General features: G+C 37.3%; 1 protein-coding gene across 10 annotated transcripts in view; it reads right to left on the reverse strand.

The window, feature by feature from the left end:
* ARHGAP24 (Rho GTPase activating protein 24) overlaps positions 1–22,557 on the reverse strand; it is a 508,913-nt gene that overhangs the window by 8,480 nt on the left and 477,876 nt on the right. For all 10 annotated transcript variants that reach the window (XM_045079402.1, XM_045079401.1, XM_045079403.1 and 7 more), the window contains 2 exons: positions 19,753–19,826; positions 9,822–9,943 (listed from right to left, as the gene is read on the reverse strand). In XM_045079402.1, coding sequence (XP_044935337.1) covers positions 9,822–9,943; positions 19,753–19,826 — 196 coding nt within the window. The remainder of the gene's footprint in view (positions 1–9,821; positions 9,944–19,752; positions 19,827–22,557) is intronic.

Below are 22,557 nucleotides of genomic sequence, written 5' to 3' on the forward strand. Positions count from 1 at the left end.
TTTCTCATTGCCAGAAGGTAATGCGATAAGATATTCAAAATACTAAAAGACTGTCAAGCAAGAATTCTATGTCCAACAAACCTATGCTTCAAAATGGAGGGGAAATAAAGACATTGCTAGATAAACAAAAACTGAGAGAATCTGTTACTACCAAACCTGCTCTGCAAGAAACAACAAAGCATTAGGCAGGACATTTTAAATGATGAAAAGTCCTATGAGGAAGAAGATAATTCTCTTACACAGATGAAAGAAAATACCATGGTTTCTATTTGATTCTTGTATCTTCACTATGCACTGTAAAGGATGAATTAGAAATGAGTATAAATTTCAGACAGCAAAAATAACTCAAGACAATAAAGGATAAAAAAGTTAATCCATTATTAAAAGCAGTAATTCATTAAAAAAAAAATCAATGGACTTCTCAGGTTTTATGGAATACTAGCTGAAATCTCAAGAATATTTTCACATATTCCTCACTGCCTTCCAAGCTGAGCTCCTATCCCTCAAAACTGGCTATCACCATTAAGTAGGCTTCTCAAGTAGTTTCCTAACTTGGAGTCCCTTCCCCCTCAATAACCCAAGAAACTCCTTAAGTATTCATTTACTCATGTACCCACAATAAACAGTATAGGCTAATGGAGACATCAATCATCTTTGCTTTGACTTGAAATACACTAATTTGATGTGTTAACTGGGTTTATATGATGCTGCTCTTAGGAATAGTCTCCAGTAAATAGACACAGCAAAACAATTTAAATTCCAGTTAATAAGTGTACTTTCTATACAAAATACTTAAATTGAGATTTGGTGGGGAAAACTATGACAAGGGCTTTGACAATGCAGATTCCTACTGAAAACAGCTACTAACTGTCTAGCTGTCAGAGAGCAGAGGCCTGATCTGGCTGGGGTGAGGACACTCTTTAGCTTAAAGCAACGTGTTGGCAAAATCTGACTCTGAATGTAATTCAAAAATCAAATTTTGAATATGAAAAAATGTGTTAAATCTATTATATCCTGCACACTTCTGTGATAATCCAAAACCTAACAGTACATTTAGATCCCAAATCTTCAACGTGCCAGGTCTGATTCTGGGTCAATGTTGCTCAAACATTAGTGTTCATTCAAATTACCTGGAGATTCTGTTAAAATGTTTTGGGTGGGGCATGAGATTGTACATTTCTAACCAGCTCCCAGATGACATCAGCAGTAATCCAACCTGTCCCCTTCTCAGCAGCAGCACCCATCTCCCTCCCCAGTGAGGGAAGACAGGTTTGTCTGGGGCAGCAGGAGGAAATAAAATTCTCCAGGTGGAGAGGGAAGGGTCTGGTTCAGATTCTAATATCACCTGGGAGCTTCAGACTTGCAGGACCCACTGAAGACCTTCTCAATCGGGGAACTTGCACATTAACAAGATCTCCAGGTGGTTCCTATGTATGTTGGAGTTTGAGAAACAGTGATTTAGGTGGAGATGTCTCACTTACATCTTTTAAATTAAGTTTCTCAAAAGGCTGTGAGATAGGACTTAAAATTTTTCAGAAGAGAAAATTGAGGTTCAGAGAGGTTCAGCTGTTTGCTCAAGGCCACCGAGATGATAAATGACCAGGGTGAAATGTCATACTTTGTCTTCTTACTCCAGAGCATGCCCTCACTCTAGATGTTTCAGCTGTTGGAATTTAAGCTGTAGCAGCAACAAGTAAGCTTGGAGTTGTTCTAAGTAAGAAACTAAATAAAAGACATCTATGTATTGAATCAGAGTTGTGGAAGAAAAAGGACTCAAAAGATGAATGGTATTATATATCCATCTTTCCTTTTTTAGCCACCTCTGAATCTGTCATCCTATTTTCTGTGCATGTAGGAGTGAATCTGATGAAAAGATTTTAGTATAGTTAAAACGGCTGTCAACACTGTCGTTTATGCACTGTTTGAAGACTTGTGTACTTAGTCCTATTGCATTATTTGCTCATATGACAGATACACTTTCAAATATTAGCCGCCTCGATTATATATGCCTCTGTCTAGTACTTTGGGAAGACGGAGCTTCCTCCCATCACTAGAATATTAGCATCTGAAACATCAGTGCTTCTCACCAGAGCTGTGAACTATGCAGGGCATTTAATTAATTGAAGAGTGACATTCCCAAGATCTCCATGACAAGTCTGTGAACAGTCATGACAAGTTACCTGCCATAATTATAGAGTGACTGTCAGGGCCCTAGTGATCTAGAAATCTCTTTCTTCTACCTTGGGAGGCTTTGCTTTCATCTAGTATCCAGAATAATCAATGGCAATAGTTCTTGCAAAGGGATTTTCTTTCAATTTTTATATCTTTTTCGGACAGACTAGCTTAGTAATGATGAAGTATGTGTCACTATATACTCTTTTTTTTTTTTTCCACTTTTTATTTCCTCCTCTCTGTCATTCTCTTCCTTGGGCTGCTAATGAAAAGCCTGAAGCCCAAATAATGAGGTCAGAGTGGTTATGATCACCAGCCCATTCTGAAGAGTCCAAGCAGATTCGGGGGTCCCAGTGTGCTATGTGGATCCTGAACTTCCCCTCACCTGTATACATTTATAAAGGTTGAATTTAAATACCACTTTATAGGCACTTCTTCACAAGAATTGGATAAGAATTCAACTTTCCTTTAAAGGAACCTAGGACTTAAAAATACGTACATTATCAGGTATATACGACAGCCATCTACGAAATGTAGTTCCAATTTGCATTTTTGCAATGCCTAACCTTATACATGTGTCATTCTGTACATGTACAGATGTCTGTAAGTTATATAATGAATTTTGACAAACGACAGTCCTGGAAACACCATCTAATCATGAAATAGGCAATTCCCTTGTGCCTGTTTGTAGCCAATTCCCTATCCCCACCTTCGAACCATGGTAATCACTGATCTGCTTTCTAACACTACAGTTTTTCTTTTTCTAGAATTTCATATAAATGGAATTATACAGTATGAAGTCTTTTGTGTCTAGGCATTATTCACTGAGTGTAATACTTTTGAGATTTATCCATATTGTTGGATGTAACAACAGTTCATTATTTTCATTGCTGGGTAGTATTCCATTTTATGAATATTCCAAAAATTGTTTATCTTGTCACTGATTGATGGACAACTGGTCTGATTTCAGATTGGAGCTATTATGAAATAAAGTTGATATGAACATTTGACTAGAGTTTTGGGTGAACATGTATTTTCTTTATATGGGGCTAAATACTTAGCACACTGCTCTCTGTTGGGTCTTATGGCTAATAAATAGTTAAGTTTTTAAGTTAAGTTAAAAGTTAAGTTTTTAAGTTTTTAAGAAGCTACCCAACTTTGCAAAATAGCTCTAACATTTTGTATTTCTACCAGCCAAGCCTAGTATTTTAAGTCTTAATTTTATACTTTGTAGAGGATGTGTAGTGGTAGCTCATTATAGCTTAAATTTGCATTCCTGTAATGACTAAAAATACTGAGCATCTTTCTATGTGTTATTTGCTATTTCTTTATCTCTGATGAAATGTCTAATTCAGATCTTTCACTCATTCCCCTCCCGCCACCTGGCTTCACTGTCCTATTATTTGTGTGAGTTATTTATATACCTTTAAAATAAATTCTTTAATCAGATATTTGATTCACATTATATTCCTCATTTCTATGGCTTGCCTTTTTGTTCTCTTAAGGATATCTTTTGAAGAGCAAAAGTTTTAATTTTGATAAAGCCCAAATTCTCAATTTTTTTTATGGTTAGAGATTTTTGTGTCTTAGTAAGTCTTTGACTAACGCAAAGCCATAAGGTTTTTTCTCCTATATCTTCCTCCCTAAGTTTTATGCTTTTAGCTCTTACATTTAGGTCTATGGTCCATTTCAAGTTAATTTTCTGAGTTATGAGAAGTAAGGATAGAGGATTTCTTAAAACAGATACGAAATTTTCCAGGATCATTTGTTGAAATGACTATCCCTTTCCCACTGAACTAACTTGGCACATATGTCAAAAACAAATAATGACATGTGTAGGTCTATTTCTTGACTCTGTTCTATTACATTGATCTATATGACCATCTTTATGTTGTTACCACACTACCTTGATTATTTGTAGCATTATAGTTAAGTCTTAAATCAAGTAGTATATTTCAACTTTCTTTTTCCCTTTCAAATTGTTTTGACTATTCTGGATAATTTTTATTTCTGTGTAAGGTTTACAAGCAGATTGTCAATTTCTACCAATAAATTTTTTCCCTGATATTTTTGAGAATTATGTTGAGACTATAGGTAAACTTTAGGAAAATGAATAGCTTATTGATTTTGACTATTCTAATTGATGAACATAGTATATTTCCCCATTTATATAGTTTTTTAAATACATATTTAGTAGTCTTCAGGATATATGTCTTGTGCATATTTTCTTAAACTTATCCCTAATTTTTGATATTTATAAGTGTTGCTCTAAAATTATATTTTTATTTCAATTGCCATCAATGTTATTGCATAGAAATAAAATGAATTTTTATAAATTGACATTGTCTCATATGACCTTGGTAAGTTCACTTATTAATTATAATAACTTTCCCTGTAGATTTCCTAGCATTTCCTACATGAGTTATCATCTTGTCTGTGAATAAACAGAGGTTTACAACTTCCTAATTTGTGTGTCTTTAATTCCTTCTTAACACTTTCTTGTCCTAGCTAGGATTTCTGGTACAGTCGAAGTGCCGGAAGTAGGCTATCTTACCTTATGCTCAATCTTAGGGGGGAAAGCAGTCCATCTTTCACCATTAAGTGCAATATTATAACTAATTTTTTTTTTTTACAGGTGACCTTTGTTAAGTTCCTTTTATTTCTAATTTGCTGACAGCCTTTACCATGAGTGGTGTTAGATTTTGTAAAATACCTTTTTTATATCCAAGGAGAGGATTAAAAAAAATTTGTCTGTTAATATGGTGAATTACATTGATTTTTAAATAGCTATCCAAGTTGGCCTTCCTGGGATTAAAACCCACTGGTTTTGGTTCATTATCCTTTTTATATGTTCCTGAAGTCAGGATATTAGGGCCAAAGACATTAAAAAATATCAAATAAAATAAGATCAAAGGTTAAATATAATGCCTAAGAAATCTATTTGGTTGTTAAAACTATCAAGAAATACGAGGAAGTGATTGATACAAATGTTTATATAGTAAAATAGAGTTATAAGTAAGTGTGGGAGTAAGATGGAGTAATAGGACACAGAAAAGGACTTTGGGATGCTTAAAAAAGTTATATTTCTTGACCTGGGTGGGGATTTCTAGAGTATTTGTTTTATATAACTTCATTACGATGTGTATGTATGTGCATTATTGGTGGTTTTCATTATCATATGCATTCAAATATTAAAAAAATATTTTATTTATTTGACAGAGAGAGAGAGACAGCGAGAGAGGGAACACAAGCAAGGAGAGTGGGAGAGGGAGAAGCAGGCTTCCCACTGAGCAGGGAGCCCAATTCAGGGCTCCATATCAGGCCCCTGGGATCAAGACCCGAGCTGAAGGCAGATGCTTAGCCAACTGAGCCACCCAGGCACCCCCATATACATTCTATTTTATATTTTAAAAAGTTTTAGAAAACCATACACTAAAGGACCTGTAAGCTTCTTATAGCTTCACATTTTATTCGTCTAATGTCTGCTAAACTCTTCCAAAAGAAATTAAGTTTTCTGGACCAACTAATTTACTGCCCCAAATCTGGTGTTCAGTTGATATTGCCCTAAATATCTGACAAGGAAATGAAGCTGAGTTGATGCAAGCAAACACTTTTGCTTTCCTTCTGTCTCATAAGACATAGAGGAGAGGTGCCTGGGTGGCTCAGTGGATTAAAGCCTCTGTCTTCGGCTCAGCTCATGATCCCAGGGTCCCGGGATTAAGCTCCACATCGGGCTCCCTGGCTCAGCAGGGAGCCTGCTTCCTCCTCTCTCTCTCTGTCTGCCTCTCTGCCTACTTGTTATCTCTCTCTGTCAAATAAATAAATAAAATCTTAAAAAAAAAAGACATAGAAGAATGAAAATCTTAGAATTTTCAAGAAAGGAACAGTATCAGGAGTATATTTTGTTCTAAATAAGCTCAGAGTAAAAATGAATTACTCATTCTTTCTTTTTCCCTCTTCCTTATTAAATTCTTAAATGTTCAGTTAGTCCAGTTTTTAGAAAACAGCAATACTACTAATGGCCATAGATAGGAAAGGTATTCAAGCAGTAAGTCCTGCTGGAAACAAAAAGAAATAGAAGTTCCTTGTGGAAAATAATTTGAAGCATTTTATCATCTAGAAAACAATTCATATTTCAAACCACAGTTTAATAAGCAGCATTATCTTACAGAAGACCATCCTTTTCTATTTCTTGAAATCAGTCAAAAAAACCCAAAGTTAATAACAATATATAAACTTAATATGTACTGGCTAGAATGTTTTAAATATCATTTGGAGTTCCTCTGCCATAATGGTAGTTAGGATGGCTTTTTATGTACCTGACAGTATACTAGGTACTTTACGCACATTAACTCATTTAAAATTTTTGAATAAAGTTTTACATATGAAAAAATTTTTAAATAGTTACTTAATGAATTTTCTGAAAATTGTATGAGGCTAGATTTGTGAACTAGATTTTTCTAATTCCTGCATAATACTTCACAGCTGATTTGTTCTTATAAGGCTACTGAGGAATCTTTTAGTAAATTATTATGTGTAATAAACTCAAAAAAAAATATGCCCAACTCCCAAAGAGGAGATTTTTCCCTTGAAGAACTGGAGTCAATAAATGAAGTTACATTCTCACCAAAATACTACTAGCCAATAGGATCCAACAGTACATTAAAAGGATTATTTACCATGACCAAGTGGGATTTATTCCAGGGCTGCAAGGTTGGTTCAACATCCACAAATCAATCAATGTGATACAATACATTAATAAAAGAAAGAATAAGAAAAAAAAGAACAAGAACAAGAACATATAATACTATCAATAGATGCTGAAAAAGCATTTTAAAAAGTACAGCACCATTTCTTGATCAAAACTCTTCAAAGTGTAAGGACAAAGTGTAATGACACCTCAGTATCATCAAAACCATCTATGAACAACCCACAGTGAATGTCATTCCCAATGGGGAAAAACTGAGAGCTTTTCTGCTAGGGTCAGGAACATGGCAGGGATGTCCATTTTCATCACTGCTATTCAACATAGTACTAGAAGTCCTAGCCTCAGCAATCAGACAATAAAAAGAAATTAAAGGCATCCAAATCGGCAAAGAAGAAGTCAAACTATCACTCTTTGCAGATGATATGATACTATATTTGGAAAACCCAAAGACTCTACTCCGAATCGGCTAGAACTTGTACAGGAATTCAGTAAAGTGTCAGGATATAAAATCAATGCACAGAAATCGGGTGCATTTCTTTACACTAAAACAAGACAGAAGAAAGAGAAATTAAGGAGTCAGTCCCATTTACAATTGCACCAAAAACCATATGATACCTAGGAATAAACCTAATCAAAGAGGCAAAGAGTCTGTACTCAGAAAACTATAAAGCACTCATGAAAGAAATTGAGGAGGACACAAAGAAATAGAAAAATGTTCCATGCTCATGGATTGGAAGAACAAATATTGTGAAAATGTCTATGCTACATAAAGCAATCTATATGTTTAATGCAATTACTATAAAAATAGCCTCAATGTTTTTCAAAGAAATGGAACAAATAATCCTAAAATTTATATGGAACCAGAAAACACCTTAAAAACCAGAGGAATGTTGAAAAAGAAAGCCAAAGTTGGTGGCATCACAATTCCAGAGTTTAAGCTCTATTACAAAGCTGCCATCATCAAGACAGTATGGTACTGCCACAGAAACAGACACAGAAACACAGAAACAGAATATGTCTATTCTACCTAAAGCAATCTACACATTTAATGCAATCCCTATCAAAATCCTATGCATTTTTTCAAATAGAACAAACAATCCTAAAATTTATATGGAACCAGAAAAGACCTCGAATAGCCAAAGGAATATTGAAAAAGAAAGCCAACGTTGGTGGCATCACAATTCCAGACTTCAAGCTCTATTACAAAGCTGTCATCATCAAGACAGCATGGTACTGGCACAAAAACAGACCCATAGATCAATGGAACAGAATACAGAGCCCAGAAATAGACCCTCAACTCTATGGTCAACTAATCTTCAACAAAGCAGGAAAGAATGTCCAATGGGAAAAAGACAGTCTCTTCAACAAATGGGTGTTGGGAAACTTGGACAGCCACATGCAGAACAATGAAACTGGAACATTTCCTTACACCACACACAAAAATAGACTCCAAACAGATGAAAGACCTCAGTGTGAGAAAGGAATCCATCAAAATCCTTGAGGAGAACACAGGCAGCAACCTCTTCAACCTCAACCGCAGCAACTTCTTCCTAGAAACATTGCCAAAGGCAAGGGAAGCAAGGGCAAAAATAAACTATTGGGACTCCATCAAGATCAAAAACTTTTGCACAGCAAAGGAAACAGTCAACAAAACCAAAAGACAACTGACAGAATGGGAGAAGATATTTGCAAATGACTTACCAGATAAAGAGCTAGTATCCAAAATCTATGAAGAACTTATCAAACTCAACACCCAAAGAACAAATAATCCAATCAAGAAATGGGCAGAGGACAGGAATAGACATTTCTGCAAAGAAGACATCCAGATGGCTAACAGACACATGAAAAAGTCCTCCACATCACTTGGCATCAAGGAAATACAAATCAAAACCACAATGAGATACCACCTCACACTAGTCAGAATGGCCAAAATTAACAAGTCAAGAAAGGACAGATGCTGGTGAGGATGCAGAGAAAGGGGAACCCTCTTACATTGTTGGTGGGAATGCAAGATGGTGCAGCCACTCTGGAAAACAGCATGGTTTTCCTCAAAAAGTTGAAAATAGAGCTACCCTATGACCTAGCAATTGCACCATTGGGTATTTACCATAAAGATACAAATGTAGTGATCTGAAGGGGCACGTCCACCCGAATGTTTATAGCAGCAATGTCCACAATAGCCAAACTATTGAAAGAACCTAGATGTTCATCGACAGATGAATGGATATAGAAGATGTGGTCTATATATACAATGGAATACTATGCAGCCATCAAAAGAAATGAAATCTTGCCATTTGCAACAACGTGGATGGAACTAGAGGATATTATGCTTAGCAAAATAAGTCAATCAGAGAAATACAACTATCATATGATCTCCTTGATTTGAGGAATTTGAGAGGCAATGTGGGAGGTTTGTGGGGTAGGGAAGGAAAAGATGAAACAAGATGGGATTGGGTGGGAGACAAACCATAAGAGACTCTTAATATCACAAAACAAACTGAGGGTTGCTGGGGGGAGGGGGGTATGGAGAGGGGAGTTGGGTTATGGACATTGGGGAGAGTATGTGCTATGGTGAGTGCTGTGAAGTGTGTAAGCCTGATGATTCACAGACTTGTACCCCTGGGGCTAATAATACATTATATGTTAATTAAAAAAATAAATAAATAAATGGGAAAAAAAGTAAACGGAGTTACCATAGAGTTACTTATTTCTCTAGTTTCCTTAGAAGAGAAAAGGTTCAGACCAACCAAAAGAGAGTTGACTGGGAGTGCTTGGCTGGCTTAGTCGCATAGCATATGACTCTTGATCTTGGGTTGTGAGTTTGAGCTCCACATTGGGTATAGAGACTATAAATAAGTAAAGTTTAGAAAAAAACAAAACAAACAAACAAAAGACAGTTGACTGTTCTCTTGATGAGGATTTAAGGTAATCATTTACTTACCCTCCATGATAGTCAAAGGATCTTCCACTTTGGGACGCAGGATATTAGGGCCAAAGACAGTGGCCAAGTTCTGCACACTCATTTTGTTCACTCCAGAATAAGACTGTACTTCATCCAAGAACCTGTGTTCAAATACAATTATGAAGACAAAATTATTTAGAAATTCAAACATCTCTCAGTCAAATGTGGGGAAAATATATTACAAATGATAAAGGATCAAACTTGAGGAATCATTCAAATATCATCTCTGGCCTGGCTTAGTTTCCTCTTTCAATCACAGAAACAGGTGTATATGGATAATGCTAATATGGACAAGAGATTCAAGAATATGGATTTTCTTCCAATCCTTATATAAAACATTCAATTTATATGTGTATTCAATTTGAGAAGTATAAAAAAGATCATCTGTACAGTCCTGTATTTCAGAGAGGAAAAATCAATCCTCTTTATTGAGTAATTTGTGAGCTTCAAATTTATAGTCTATTAAAAAATGAGATCAAACATGGTTTAAATTAAAACTTTAATTCTACAGATAGGAAAAATTATAAGCACATTTTTTTTCAACTTATTAGGTGCTAAAGATTAAGGGGTGTGAATTAGACTTTCCTCAAATGATTTTAGTAATAAGGATTGTTTTTGTAGTCTTTCAGCCTTTTTTCATTCCCCACCCTCTCTTCATTTCTAGATTTCATGGTTTACTAATTGTACTGATGAAACAAAGAGGAAGTGAAGAAACATTTAAAAATAACTCATTTTTTAAAATTTGGTTTTATTTACTTATTTATTATTTCAAAATTTTATTTGAATTCTAGTTAATACGTGAGTAGGATTTACTGATTAATCAATTACTTTAATACCCAGTGCTCATCAAAATAAGTGCCTTCCTTAATACCCATCACCTATTTAGCCCATCCCCCACCCATCTCCCTTCCATCAACGCTCAGTTTGTTCTCTATGGTTAAGAGTCTCTTATGGTTTGCTTCTTTCTCTCTCTCTCTTTATTCCCCTTTCCCCTATGTTCATCTGTTTGGTTTCTTAAATTCCATACATGATTACTTATCTTTCTCTGATTTATTTCACTTAACATAGAATGGGTAAAGAAGATGTGTGTGTGTGTGTGTGACCTGGAATATTACTCAGCCATCAAAAAGAATGAAATCTTACCATTTGCAACAACATGGATGAAACTAGACTGCATTATGCTAAGCAAAATAAGAGAACTTAATTATTATTTAAAATAATATATTTTAGGTGTCAAACATTGCACTAACTTACTGAATTCTCAAAGCAACTCTGTGAGGTAGATACTATGATTATCTCCATTTTACAGATGAGACACATGAGGCACCACGGTGGCTAAGAATATTCTCTGAGGATGTACAAGTAATAGGTGGCAGAGCTGAGATTTGAACCCAGAGTGTCTGACTCTAGAGTCTGTGCTCTCGACCACTCCCCTATGACTGTGAAGAAAGGCACCTGCTTCACGTATTCATTATTGTTAGATAGGCTAAGCTAGTGTAAAACTGAAAGGAAAAACTCACACCAGTGTAATTTCTTATTTGATTAAGACTTTTAGCTGAAACAAAAAAAGACTTTTAGCTGCTTAAATGTTTCAAGAGGGGCGCCTGAGTGGCTCAGTGGGTTAAGCCTCTGCCTTCGGCTCAGGTCATGATCTCAGGACCCTGGGATTGAGCCCCACATTGGGCTCTCTGCTAAGCAGGGAGCCTGCTCCCCCACCCCCTCTGCCTGCCTCTCAGCCTACTTGTGATCTCTCTCTCTCTGTCAAATAAATAAATAAAATCTTTAAAAAAAATGTTTCAAGAGAAGTGAAGTTCTCCTACTATGGAGATAAAGACGGGTAATATAGTTCTCAAGGAAGAGCCTTTTCCTTTTTACTTAAAGAGGATGTCCTCCTTTCTCATTCACCACAGCAGCCTGAATTAGTTCAAAATCTTGGGACAGAATCCCGAGGTGTTAATGAGTCTATGTTATCAGTGAGATGATTTCTTTCCTTTTTCTAAATTTTGAAACCTAAGCTCATATTTGCTTCCTACCATCACCAGAAAAAGTTATAGTAGGAGATTCTGGAATTCCTAATCAGTTACAATTGATGTGAGGTCCACAGTGTCAGACATTAGTCTTAAATTGCATAGTTCCCAGTCTGCCAAATGTTTACCTAATCATGACACAAAAAGTATATGTAAATGATAACACTATACTGAATTAAAAATCTGAATTATTTAAAAATAAGCTGAGAGGCTTTCCTTTAAGGTACCTTACAATGACTTGTAGTGCCAACCATCATCTCTTTTTTTTAATTTAATTTTTCAATTTTAAATACTTGGTGTCTTAATTTTTTAAGTTTTGTTTTGTTTTTTTTATTAAATTTATTTTTTTTAATAAACCTATAATGTATTTTTACCCCCAGGGGTACAGGTCTGTTAATCACCAGGTTTACACATTTCACAGCAGTCATCATAGCACATACCCTCTCCAATGTCCATATCCCTACCACTCTCTCCCGTCCCCTCTCCCCCCAGCAACCCTCAGTCTGTTTTTTGAGATTGAGTCTTTTATGGTTTGTCTCCCTCCCAATCCCACCTTCTTAAATTTTTTTTTCCTACTCCCAACCCCCCCACACATTGCATATCCACTTCTTCATATCAGGGAAATCATATGATACTTGTCTTTTTCCAATTGACTTATTTCGCCAAGTATAATACCCTCTAGTTCCATCCACGTCATCGGAAATGGCAAGATTTCATTTCTTTTGATGGCTGCATAGTATTCCATTGTGTATATATGCCACATCTTCTTCATCCATTCATCTGTTGATGGACATCTAGGTTCTTTCCATAATTTGGCTATTGTGGACATTGCTGCTATAAACATTTGGGTGGACGTGCCCCTTCGGAGCACCATGTTTGTATCTTTAGGATATATACACAGTAGTGCAATTGCTGGGTCATAGGGTAGCTCTATTTTCAGTTTTTTGAGGAACCTCCACACGGTTTTCCAGAGTGGTTGCACCAGCTTGCATTCCCACCAACAGTGTAGGAGGGTTTCCCTCTCTCCACATCCTCGTCAGCATCTGTCATTTCTTGACTTGCTAATTTTGGCCATTCTGACTGGTGTGAGGTGGTATCTCATTGTGGTTTTGATTTGTATTTCCCTGATGCCCAGCGATGTGGAGCACTTTTTCATGTATCTTTTGGCCATCTGGATGTCTTCTTTGCAGAAATGTCTATTCCTGTCCTCTGCCCATTTCTTGATTGGCTTATTTGTTCTTTGAGTGTTGAGTTTGCTAAGCTCTTTATAGATTTTGGATACTAGCCCTTTATGTGATATGTCATTTACAAATATCTTCTCCCATTCTGTCAGTTGTCTTTTGGTTTTGTTGACTGTTTCCTTTGCTGTGCAAAAGCTTTTGATCTTGATGAAATCCCAATAGTTCATTTTTGTCTTTGCTTCTGTTGTCTTTGGCGATGTTCCTAGGAAGTAGTTGCTGCGGTTGAGGATGAAGAGGTTGCTGCCTGTGTTCTCCTCAAGGATTTTGATGGATTCCTTTCTCACACTGAGGTCCTTCATCCATTTTGAGTCTATTTTCGTGTATGGTGTAAGGAGATAGTCCGATTTCATTTTTCTGCATGTGGCTGCCCAATTTTCCAATCACCATTTGTTGAAGAGGCTGTCTTTTTTCCATTGGACATTCCTTCCTGCTTTGTCAAAAATTAGTTGACCATAGAGTTGAGGGTCTATTTCTGGGCTCTCTATTCTGTTCCATTGATCTATGGGTCTGTTTTTGTGCCAGTACCATGCTGTCTTGATGATGACAGCTTTGTAATAGAGCTTGAAGTCTGGAATTGTGATGCCACCAACGTTGGCTTTCTTTTTCAATATTCCTTTGGCTATTCGAGGTCTTTTCTGGTTCCATATAAATTTTAGGATTGTTTGTTCTATTTCTTTGAAAAAATGCATAGGATTTTGATAGGGATTGCATTAGATGTGTAGATTGCTTTAGGTAGAATAGACATATTCACAATATTTGTTCTTCCAATCCATGAGCATGGAACATTTTTCCATTTCTTTGTGTCTTCCTAATTTCTTTCATGAGTACTTTATAGTTTTCTCAGTATAGATTCTTTGCCTCTTTGGTTACATTTATTCCTAGGTATCTTATGGTTTTTGGTGCAATTGTAAATGGGACTCTCTCCTTAATTTCTCTTTCTTCTGTCTTGCTGTTAGTGTAAAGAAATGCACCTGATTTCTGTGCATTGACTTTGTATCCTGAATTTATATTACTGAATTCCTGTACAAGTTCTAGCAGTTTTGGAGTAGAGCCTTTTGGGTTTTCCACATATAGTATCATATCATCTGCAAAGAGTGATAGTTTGACTTCTTCTTTGCCGATTTCGATGCCTTTAATTTCTTTTTGTTGTCTGATTGCTAAGTTTAGGACTTCTAGTACTATGTTGAACAGCAGTGGTGATAACGGACATCCTTGCCTTGTTCCTGACCTAAGCAGAAAAGCTTTCAGTTTTTCTCCATTGAGAATGTTATTTGCAGTGGGTTTTTCATAGATGGCTTTGATAATATTGAGGTATGTGCCCTCTATCCCTACACTTTCAAGAGTTTTAATCAGGAAGGGATGCTGCACTTTGTCAAATGCTTTTTCAGCATCTATTGAGAGTATCATATGGTTCTTATTCTTTCTTTTGTTAATGTACTATATCACATTGATTGATTTGCGGATGTTGAACCAACCTTGCAGCCCTGGAATAAATCCCACTTGGTCGTGTTGAATAATCCTTTTAATGTACTGTTGGATCCTATTGGCCAGTATTTTGGTGAGAATTTTCGCATCTGTATTCATTAAGGATATTGCTCTGTAATTCTCTTTTTTGATGGGGTCCTTGTCTGGTTTTGGGATCAAGGTGATGCTGGCCTCATAAAATGAGTTTGGAAGTTTTCCTTCCATTTCTATTCTTTGGAAGAGTTTCAGGGGAATAGAAATTAATTCTTCTTTAAATATTTGGTAGAATTCCCCTGGGAAGCCGTCTGGCCCTGGGCTTTTGTTTGTTTGGAGATTTTTAATGACTGTTTCAATCTCCTTACTGGTTATGGGTCTGTTCAGGCTTTCTATTTCTTCCTGCTTCAGTTGTGGTAGTTTATATGTCTCTAGAAATGTATCCATTTCTTCCAGATTGTTGAATTTGTTGGCATAGAGTTGCTCATAGTATGTTCTTATAATTGTTTGTATTTCTTTGGTGTTGGTTGTGATCTCTCTTCTTTTCATTCATGATTTTATTTATTTGGGTCCTTTCTATTTTCTTTTGATAAGTCTGGCCAGGACTTGTCAATCTTATTAATTCTTTCAAAGAAACAGCTCCTAGTTTCATTGATTTGTTCTATTGTTTTTTAGTTTCTATTTCATTGATTTCTGCTCTGATATTTATGATTTCTCTTTTCCTGCAGGGTTTAGGTTTTCTTTGTTGTTCTTTCTCCAGCTCCTTTAAGTGTAGGGTTAGGTTGTGTATTTGAGACCTTTCTTGTTTCTTGAGAAAGGCTTTTACCGCTATATATTTTCCTCTCAGGACTGCCTTTGTTGTGTCCCACAGATTTTGAACTGTTGTGTTTTCATTGTCATTTGTTTCCATGAATTTTTTCAATTATTCTTTAATTTCCTGGTTGACTCATTCATTTTTTAGAAGGATGCTATTTAGTCTCCATGTATTTGGGTTCTTTCTAAATTTCCTTTTGTGATTGAGTTTTACCTTCAGAGCATTGTGGTCTGAAAATATTCAGGGAATGATCCCAATCTTTTGATACTGGTTGAGACCTGATTTACATCCCCGGATGTGATCTATTCTGGAGAATGTTCCATGAGCACCAGAGAAGAATGTATATTCTGTTGCTTTGGGATGGAATGTTCTGAATATATCTGTGATGTCCATCTGGCCCAGTGTGTCATTTAAGCCCTTTATTTCCTTGTTGATTTTTTGCTTAGATGATCTGTCCATTTCAGTGAGGGGAGTGTTAAAGTCCCCTATTATTATTGTATTATTGTCGATGTATTTCTTTGATTTTGTTATTAATTGGTTTATATAGTTGGCTGCTCCCATGTTAGGGGCATAGATATTTAAAATTGTTAGGTCTTCTTGTTGGACAGACCCTTTGAGTATGATATAGTGTCCTTCCTCATCTCTTATTATAGTCTTTGGCTTCAAATCTAATTGATCTGATATAAGGATTGCCACCCCAGCTTTCTTCTGATGTCCATTAGCATGGTACATTGTTTTCCACCCCCTCACTTTAAATCTGGAGGTGTCTTTGGGTCTAAAATGAGTTTCTTATAGGCAGCATATTGATGGGTTTTGTTTTTTTATCCATTCTGATACCCTGTGTCTTTTGATTGGGGAATTTAGCCTATTAACATTCAGGGTAACTATTGAAAGATATGAATTCAATGCCATTGTATTGCTTGTAAGGTGACTGTTACTGTGTATCGTCTCTATTTCCTTCTGATCTACTACTTTTAGGGTCTCTCTTTGTTTGGAGGACCCCTTTAAATATTTCCTGTAGAGCTGGTTTGGTGTTTGCAAATTCTTTCAGTTTTGTTTGTCCTGGAAGCTTTTTATCTCTCCTTCTATTTCAATGATAGCCTAGCTGGATATAGTATTCTTGGCTGCATGTTTTTCTAGTTTCTAGCTCTGAATATATCATGCCAGTTCTTTCTGGCTTGCCAGGTCTCTCTGGATAGGTCCGTTGCCAATCTAATGTTTTGTTTTGTTTTGTTTTTTAAGATTTATTTATTTATTTGACAGACAGATCCCAAGTAGGCAGAGGCAGGCAGAAAGAGAGAGGAGGAAGCAGGCTCCCTTCCGAGCAGAGAGCCCGATGCAGGGCTCGATCCCAGGTTCCCGGGATCATGACCCGAGCTGAAGGCAGAGGCTTCAACCCACCGAGCCACCCAGGCGCCCCCAATCTAATGTTTTTACCTTTGTATGTTACACACTTCTTTTCCCGGGCTGCTTTCAGGATTTCCTCTGTCGCTAAGACTTATAAATTTTACTATCAGGCGATGAGGTGTCGACCTATTTTTATTGATTTTGAGGGGCGTTCTTAGCATCTCCTGGATCTTGATGTTTGTTCCCTTTGCTATATTAGAAAAATTCTCTCCAATAATTCTCTCCAATATACCTTCTGCTCCCCTCTCTCTTTTTTCTTCTTCTGGAATTCCAATTCCAGAATAGAATTTGTATTGTCTTATGGTGTTACTTATCTCTCAAATTCTCTCCTCGTGGTCCAGTATTTGTTTGTCTCTCTTTGCTCAGCTTCTTTATTCTCTGTCATTTGGTCTTCTATGTCACTAATTCTTTCTTCTGCCTCATTTATCCCAGCAGTAAGAGCCTCCATTTTTTATTGCAGCTCATTAATAGCTTTTTTAATTTCAACTTGGTTAGGTTTTAGTTGTTTTATTTCTCCAGAAAGGGCTTTTATCTCAACAGAGAGGGTTTCTCTAATATCTTCTATGCCTTTTTCGAGCCCAGCTAGAACCTTGAGAATCATCATTCTGAACTCTACATCTGTCATATTAGCTATGTCTGTATTGATTAGTTCCCCAGGCTTCGGTACTGGCTCTTGTTTTTTCTTCTGTGGTGAGTTTTTCCGCCTTGTCATTTTGTCCAGATAAGATTTGCTTTCTCCTCCTCTGGAATTCCACTGTTCTCCTTGGTGAGTGAAGTTGGTCTTAGCTGGGTTTCTTGTTGATCTTCTGGGAGAGGGGCCTGTTGTGGTGATTCTCCAGTGTCTTTGCCCCAGGCAGAATTTTACCGCCCTTACCAGGGGCCGGGCTAAGTAATCCGCTCGGTTTGCTTTTGGGAGCTTTTGTTCCCTGCGTGCTTTCAGTAGAGTTCCAGAGGACGGGAATGAAGATGGTGGCCTCCCAATCTCTGGCCCAGAGGAGCCGAGAGCTCGGGGACCTGCTCAGTGTGCCCTCAGAGAAAAGCGCCCAACCGTCCCCGTCTCCCTGGCCTCTGGTTGTGCTTGTAGGAAAGCGCTCAATCGGTCGCATTTGGAGAAAAGCACCCAGTCACTGCCATCTCCGTGGCCTCTGGCCGCACTTCGAGCTCACCCAGCCTGTGCCCGGTTCAAGGTAACCTGAGCTGAGAGCTCACTCCTTGGCTTTGTCGCTGTAGCTGGCTTTCCTGCTCTAATACCAGCAAGCTCTGTGACACTCAGAGACCCCCAGTCCTTCTGTGACCCCACGGGGCATGGGTTATGCTGACCCCACGTGGGCTTTCCCCTCGGTTTAGCCTCTGGAGCGATGTCCCTCCATGGAACAGACTTTTAAAAGTCCTGATTTTGTGCTCCATTGCTCCACCGCTTGCCGGGAGCCAGCCCCTCCCCCCATGGTTTATCTTCCCATCACTTTGGATTCACTTCTCTGCAGGTCCTACCTTTCAGAAAGTGATTGATTTTCTGTTTCTAGAATTGTTGCTCTTCTTCTCTTCGATTTCTTGTTGGATTTGTAGGTCTTTGCAATGGTTAGATAAGCTATCTAGCTGATCTCCTGCTTCCTAATGTTGTCTCAGCCTGCTACTTCTCCGCCATCTTGACTCCTCCTCCCAATTTTTTAAGTTTTTAAATTCCAGTTAGTTAGCAGATAGTGTAATATTAGTTTCAGGTGTACAATTCAGTGATTCAACACTTCCATAACATCGCCCTGTGCTCATCTCAAAAAGTGCCCTTCTAAATCCCCATCACCTATTCACCCATCTCCTCACCCACCGCCCTTCCAGTAACCATCAGCTTGTTCTTTGTAGTTAAGAGTCTGTTTCTTGGGTGCCTGGGTGGCTCAGTCATTAAGCGTCTGCCTTCAGCTCAGGTCATGATTCCAGGGTCCTGGGATTGAGCCCCACATCAAGCCCCCTGCTCAATGGAAAGCCTCTTCTCCCTCTCCTACTCTCCCTGTTTCCTCTCTCACTCTCTTTCTCTCTGTCAAATAAATATATAAAATCTTTAAAAAGGGACGCCTGGGTGGCTCAGTGGGTTAAAGCCTCTGCCTTCAGCTCAGGTCATGGTCCCAGGGTCTTGGGATCGAGCCCCACATCCGGCTCTCTACTCAGTGGGGAGCCTGCTTCCTCCTTTCTCTCTGCCTGCCTCTCTGCCTACTTGTGATCTCTCTCTCTGTCAAATAAATAATAAAATCTTTAAAAAAAGAAAAGAGAGAGTCTGCTCCTTGGTCTGCCTCTCTTTTCTCCCCCATGGTTGTTTTGTTTCTTAAATTCCACATATGAGTGAAATCATATGGTTTTTAAACAGGGGGACAGACATGGCACATACCATCCCAAGCCATAGGGAAATATGGTCATGAGTGAGAGCTTTATCAGGTACAATTAGTGTCCTAAAAGAATCAAACAGTAATGTCTTTTCAATAAGTCTTTTAGTAAGAGAAAAACAGAAAGAAAATAATATTTATTCAATTTAATAATGTAATTTAAATGTTAAAACAACTCTGTGGAATGTGTGTTTTCAATACTCTTTTATCAAGTAGGACACTTAGAGAGGATAAGAAAATTACATACAGACACATAAGACGTCAGTGATAGAAACTGGACTCCCGTACAGGCCTTTCTCATGCCAAGGGAAATGCTCCTTCTCTAAATGAAGGTACACAGCACATGTACAAACAACTATTGGAAGTTTGAAGCAACATATCCCTAATATGTAGATGTAAGACAGACCCAGAAACAAATGACAAAGTTGAGCAATTTCAGGGCTCAAAGAAAGCCTTGAGATTATCTTATCAAACTTCTTAATTTTACAGAGGTCAACACTAGAGCACAGAGCAGGTCACTGATTTTATAAGTTAGTATCAGGCTACATATAGTCTCGTTCTCTTTAGTTTTGTCTTCAGGACAATTCTTACCTGCAAATATACTTCAGGAGGTTGTAATTGACCACTGGCAAACTCTTCACCTGTTTTGCTAATTCCTTAACACCCTGAGTAAAAAGAAATGGAGAATAAATGTTATCTAAGTGTTGGCCTTGGAATTAAAGCAAATGAAAAATGGGTATACAGTTCTTTTTTCATTAGTTTCACACATCATCAGTGAGGAATCCTGTCCTGAAAACTTGCCACCATTAAGAGAGGATTTGGCAAATATTTTCAAAGATGTGAAAAAGTATTTAAAATATTTCCATAAGTACTATTTGTGGAGAAACAGATGTTAAGTGAAGCCTTTCTAACATTATTAATACTTGTTCACAGTTGACTAAAAAGGGAAGACAACCTCATTTATAATAAGGTTATTTGGGGAAAAAAGCAGCCTTAATGTAGTGAGGATCTTTCTCATTTCCGACATTCCCAAAACAGAGACAAATTCACATCTACTGACAAATAAGTCTCTCAAGATGGACCATGTCTAGGACACACCGTTTGCGGTGGGATGGAGAATGAAAAGCCCACTATTCATGGACATTTCACAAAGAGATTAATTGCATGGGTTCTTCTCATTGTAGAGCTTCTAAAATGTAAATGGTCCCAGAAATGCTAATGGATAATGTAATCTAATTTGTTCTTCTTCCTGAAAAAGGCCAGATGGTAAATATCGCAAGCGTTCTGGGACATATGGTCTCTGTCTCAACTACTCAACTCTCCCGTTGTGGTACAAAAGCAGCCACAGACAACATTACATAACAAAGTAAAACTTCATTTATAAAAACAGGAAGCAATTTCAATAAGAGTGACGAGAAAATCCAGTGGAGGAAACAACAGTCTTTCCAAAAAAGGGTTCTGAGACAACCAGATATCCATATGCCACAGGTTGAAGTTGGACCTTTCCTCATATCATAATCCAAAATTAACTCAAAATGGGTCATAGACCTAAAGGTAAGAGCTAATGTTACAAAAGTCTTAGAAGAAAGTATAGGAATAAATCCTGGTGAGCTTGGTTAAGTATTTCTTAGATATGACATTAAAAGCACAAGTGACAAAAGAAAAATAGATAAGTTAGACTTCGTTGTAATTAAAAACGTTTGTGCTTCAAAGGACACCATCAAAAAACTGAAGAGACTTGGGGTGCCTGGGTGGCTCAGTTCTTTGAGCATCTGTCTCTTGATTTTGCCTCAGGTCATGAGAGTCAGGGTCTGTGCTCAGTGGGGAGTCTCCTTGAAATTCTCTCTCCTTCTCTCTCTGCCCTCCACCCCCAAAATAAATAAATAAATCTTTAAAAAACTGAAGAGACAACCTATAGAATGGGAGAAATATTTGCAAATCAAATCATATATCTGATAAGAGATTTGTAATCTAAACTATAAGAACCTTCACAACTCAAATTAAGACAACCCAATTACAAATGGGAAAATGATTTTTCCAAAGAAAATATGTGAAGAGCCAATAAGTACATGGAAAAATGTTTAACAGCATTAACTGTCAGGGAAATGCAACTCGAGCTCAAGGTGATCTCACTTTACATACACTAGGATGGCTATGATAAAAAAGAGAGAGAACAAGTGTCGGTAAAAGTGTGGAGACGTTGGAATCTGCACGAGTTGCTGGTGGGAATTTAAAAATGACGGAGCCTCTTTAGAAAACACAGAGTTACACATGGCCCAGCAAGTCTGTCTCCTGGGTATAAACCCAGAAGAAATGAAGATGTATGTCCATGCCAAACTTTGCAAATGAATATTCACAGCAGCATTAATAATAATAGTGAAACAACCCACATATGCTACAACTGAGGGTTGGATAAATAAATGAATAAATAAAAACAAATGGAATGAAATACTAGTATATGTGGAATAGTGTGAATAAACCTTGAAAACAGTGAAAGAAGCCAGTCACAGAAGACAATGTAGTGAATGATTTTGTTTAATGAAATAGCCAAAATAGGCAAGTCTATACATACAGAAGAGATTAGTTATTGCCAAGCGCTGGGGAAGGTGGGGCCAGGGGAATAGGTATGGACCTAGTTATAGGATGATGAAAATGTGTTAAATATTCTAAAATTAGATTGTGGCAGTGGTGGCACAACTCTTGAGAAACAGTTGGCCCTTGAGCAATGTAGGGGTGAGGGACACCAATTCCCCCAACTCAAAAAACCATGAGTAATTTTGACTCCCCCCCAAACTTAGATAGCCTACTATTGACAGGAAACCTTCCTGATAACAGTTGATTAACAAAGATTTTGTATGTTTTATGTATTATATGCTGTATTCTTACAATAAAGTAAGCTAGAGAAAAGAAAACATTAAGAAAATCATATGGAAGAGGAAGTACATTTATCGCACTGTATTGCAAAATTTCCGTGCGTAGGAGGACCCATGCAATTCAAACCCATGTTATTTGAGGGTCAACTGTATACTAAAATGCACTGATTATACACTTCAAATAGGTGATTGTATAATATATGAACTATATCTCAATAAGGCTGTTTTTAAAAATGGTAGAGAGAAAAAACCGTCACAGTCACCAAACTGTGGAAAGAACCAAGATTCCCTTCAACGGACGAATGGATAAAGAAGATATGCTTCATATATATAATGGAGTATTATGCCTCCATCAGAAAGGATGAATACCCAACTTTTGTATCAACATGCATGGGACTGGAGGAGATTATCCTGAGGGAAGGAAGTCCAGCAGAGGGAGTTAATTATCATACGGTTTCACTTATTTGTGGAGCGTAAGGAATAACACTGGGAGATGGAGAGGAGAAGTGAGTTGGGGGAAATT

Source organism: Mustela putorius, unplaced genomic scaffold, assembly GCF_011764305.1.
Source record: "Mustela putorius furo isolate JIRA1106 unplaced genomic scaffold, ASM1176430v1.1 tig00000382_pilon_pilon_pilon, whole genome shotgun sequence".
In the NCBI taxonomy this organism is placed as follows: domain Eukaryota; kingdom Metazoa; phylum Chordata; class Mammalia; order Carnivora; family Mustelidae; genus Mustela; species Mustela putorius.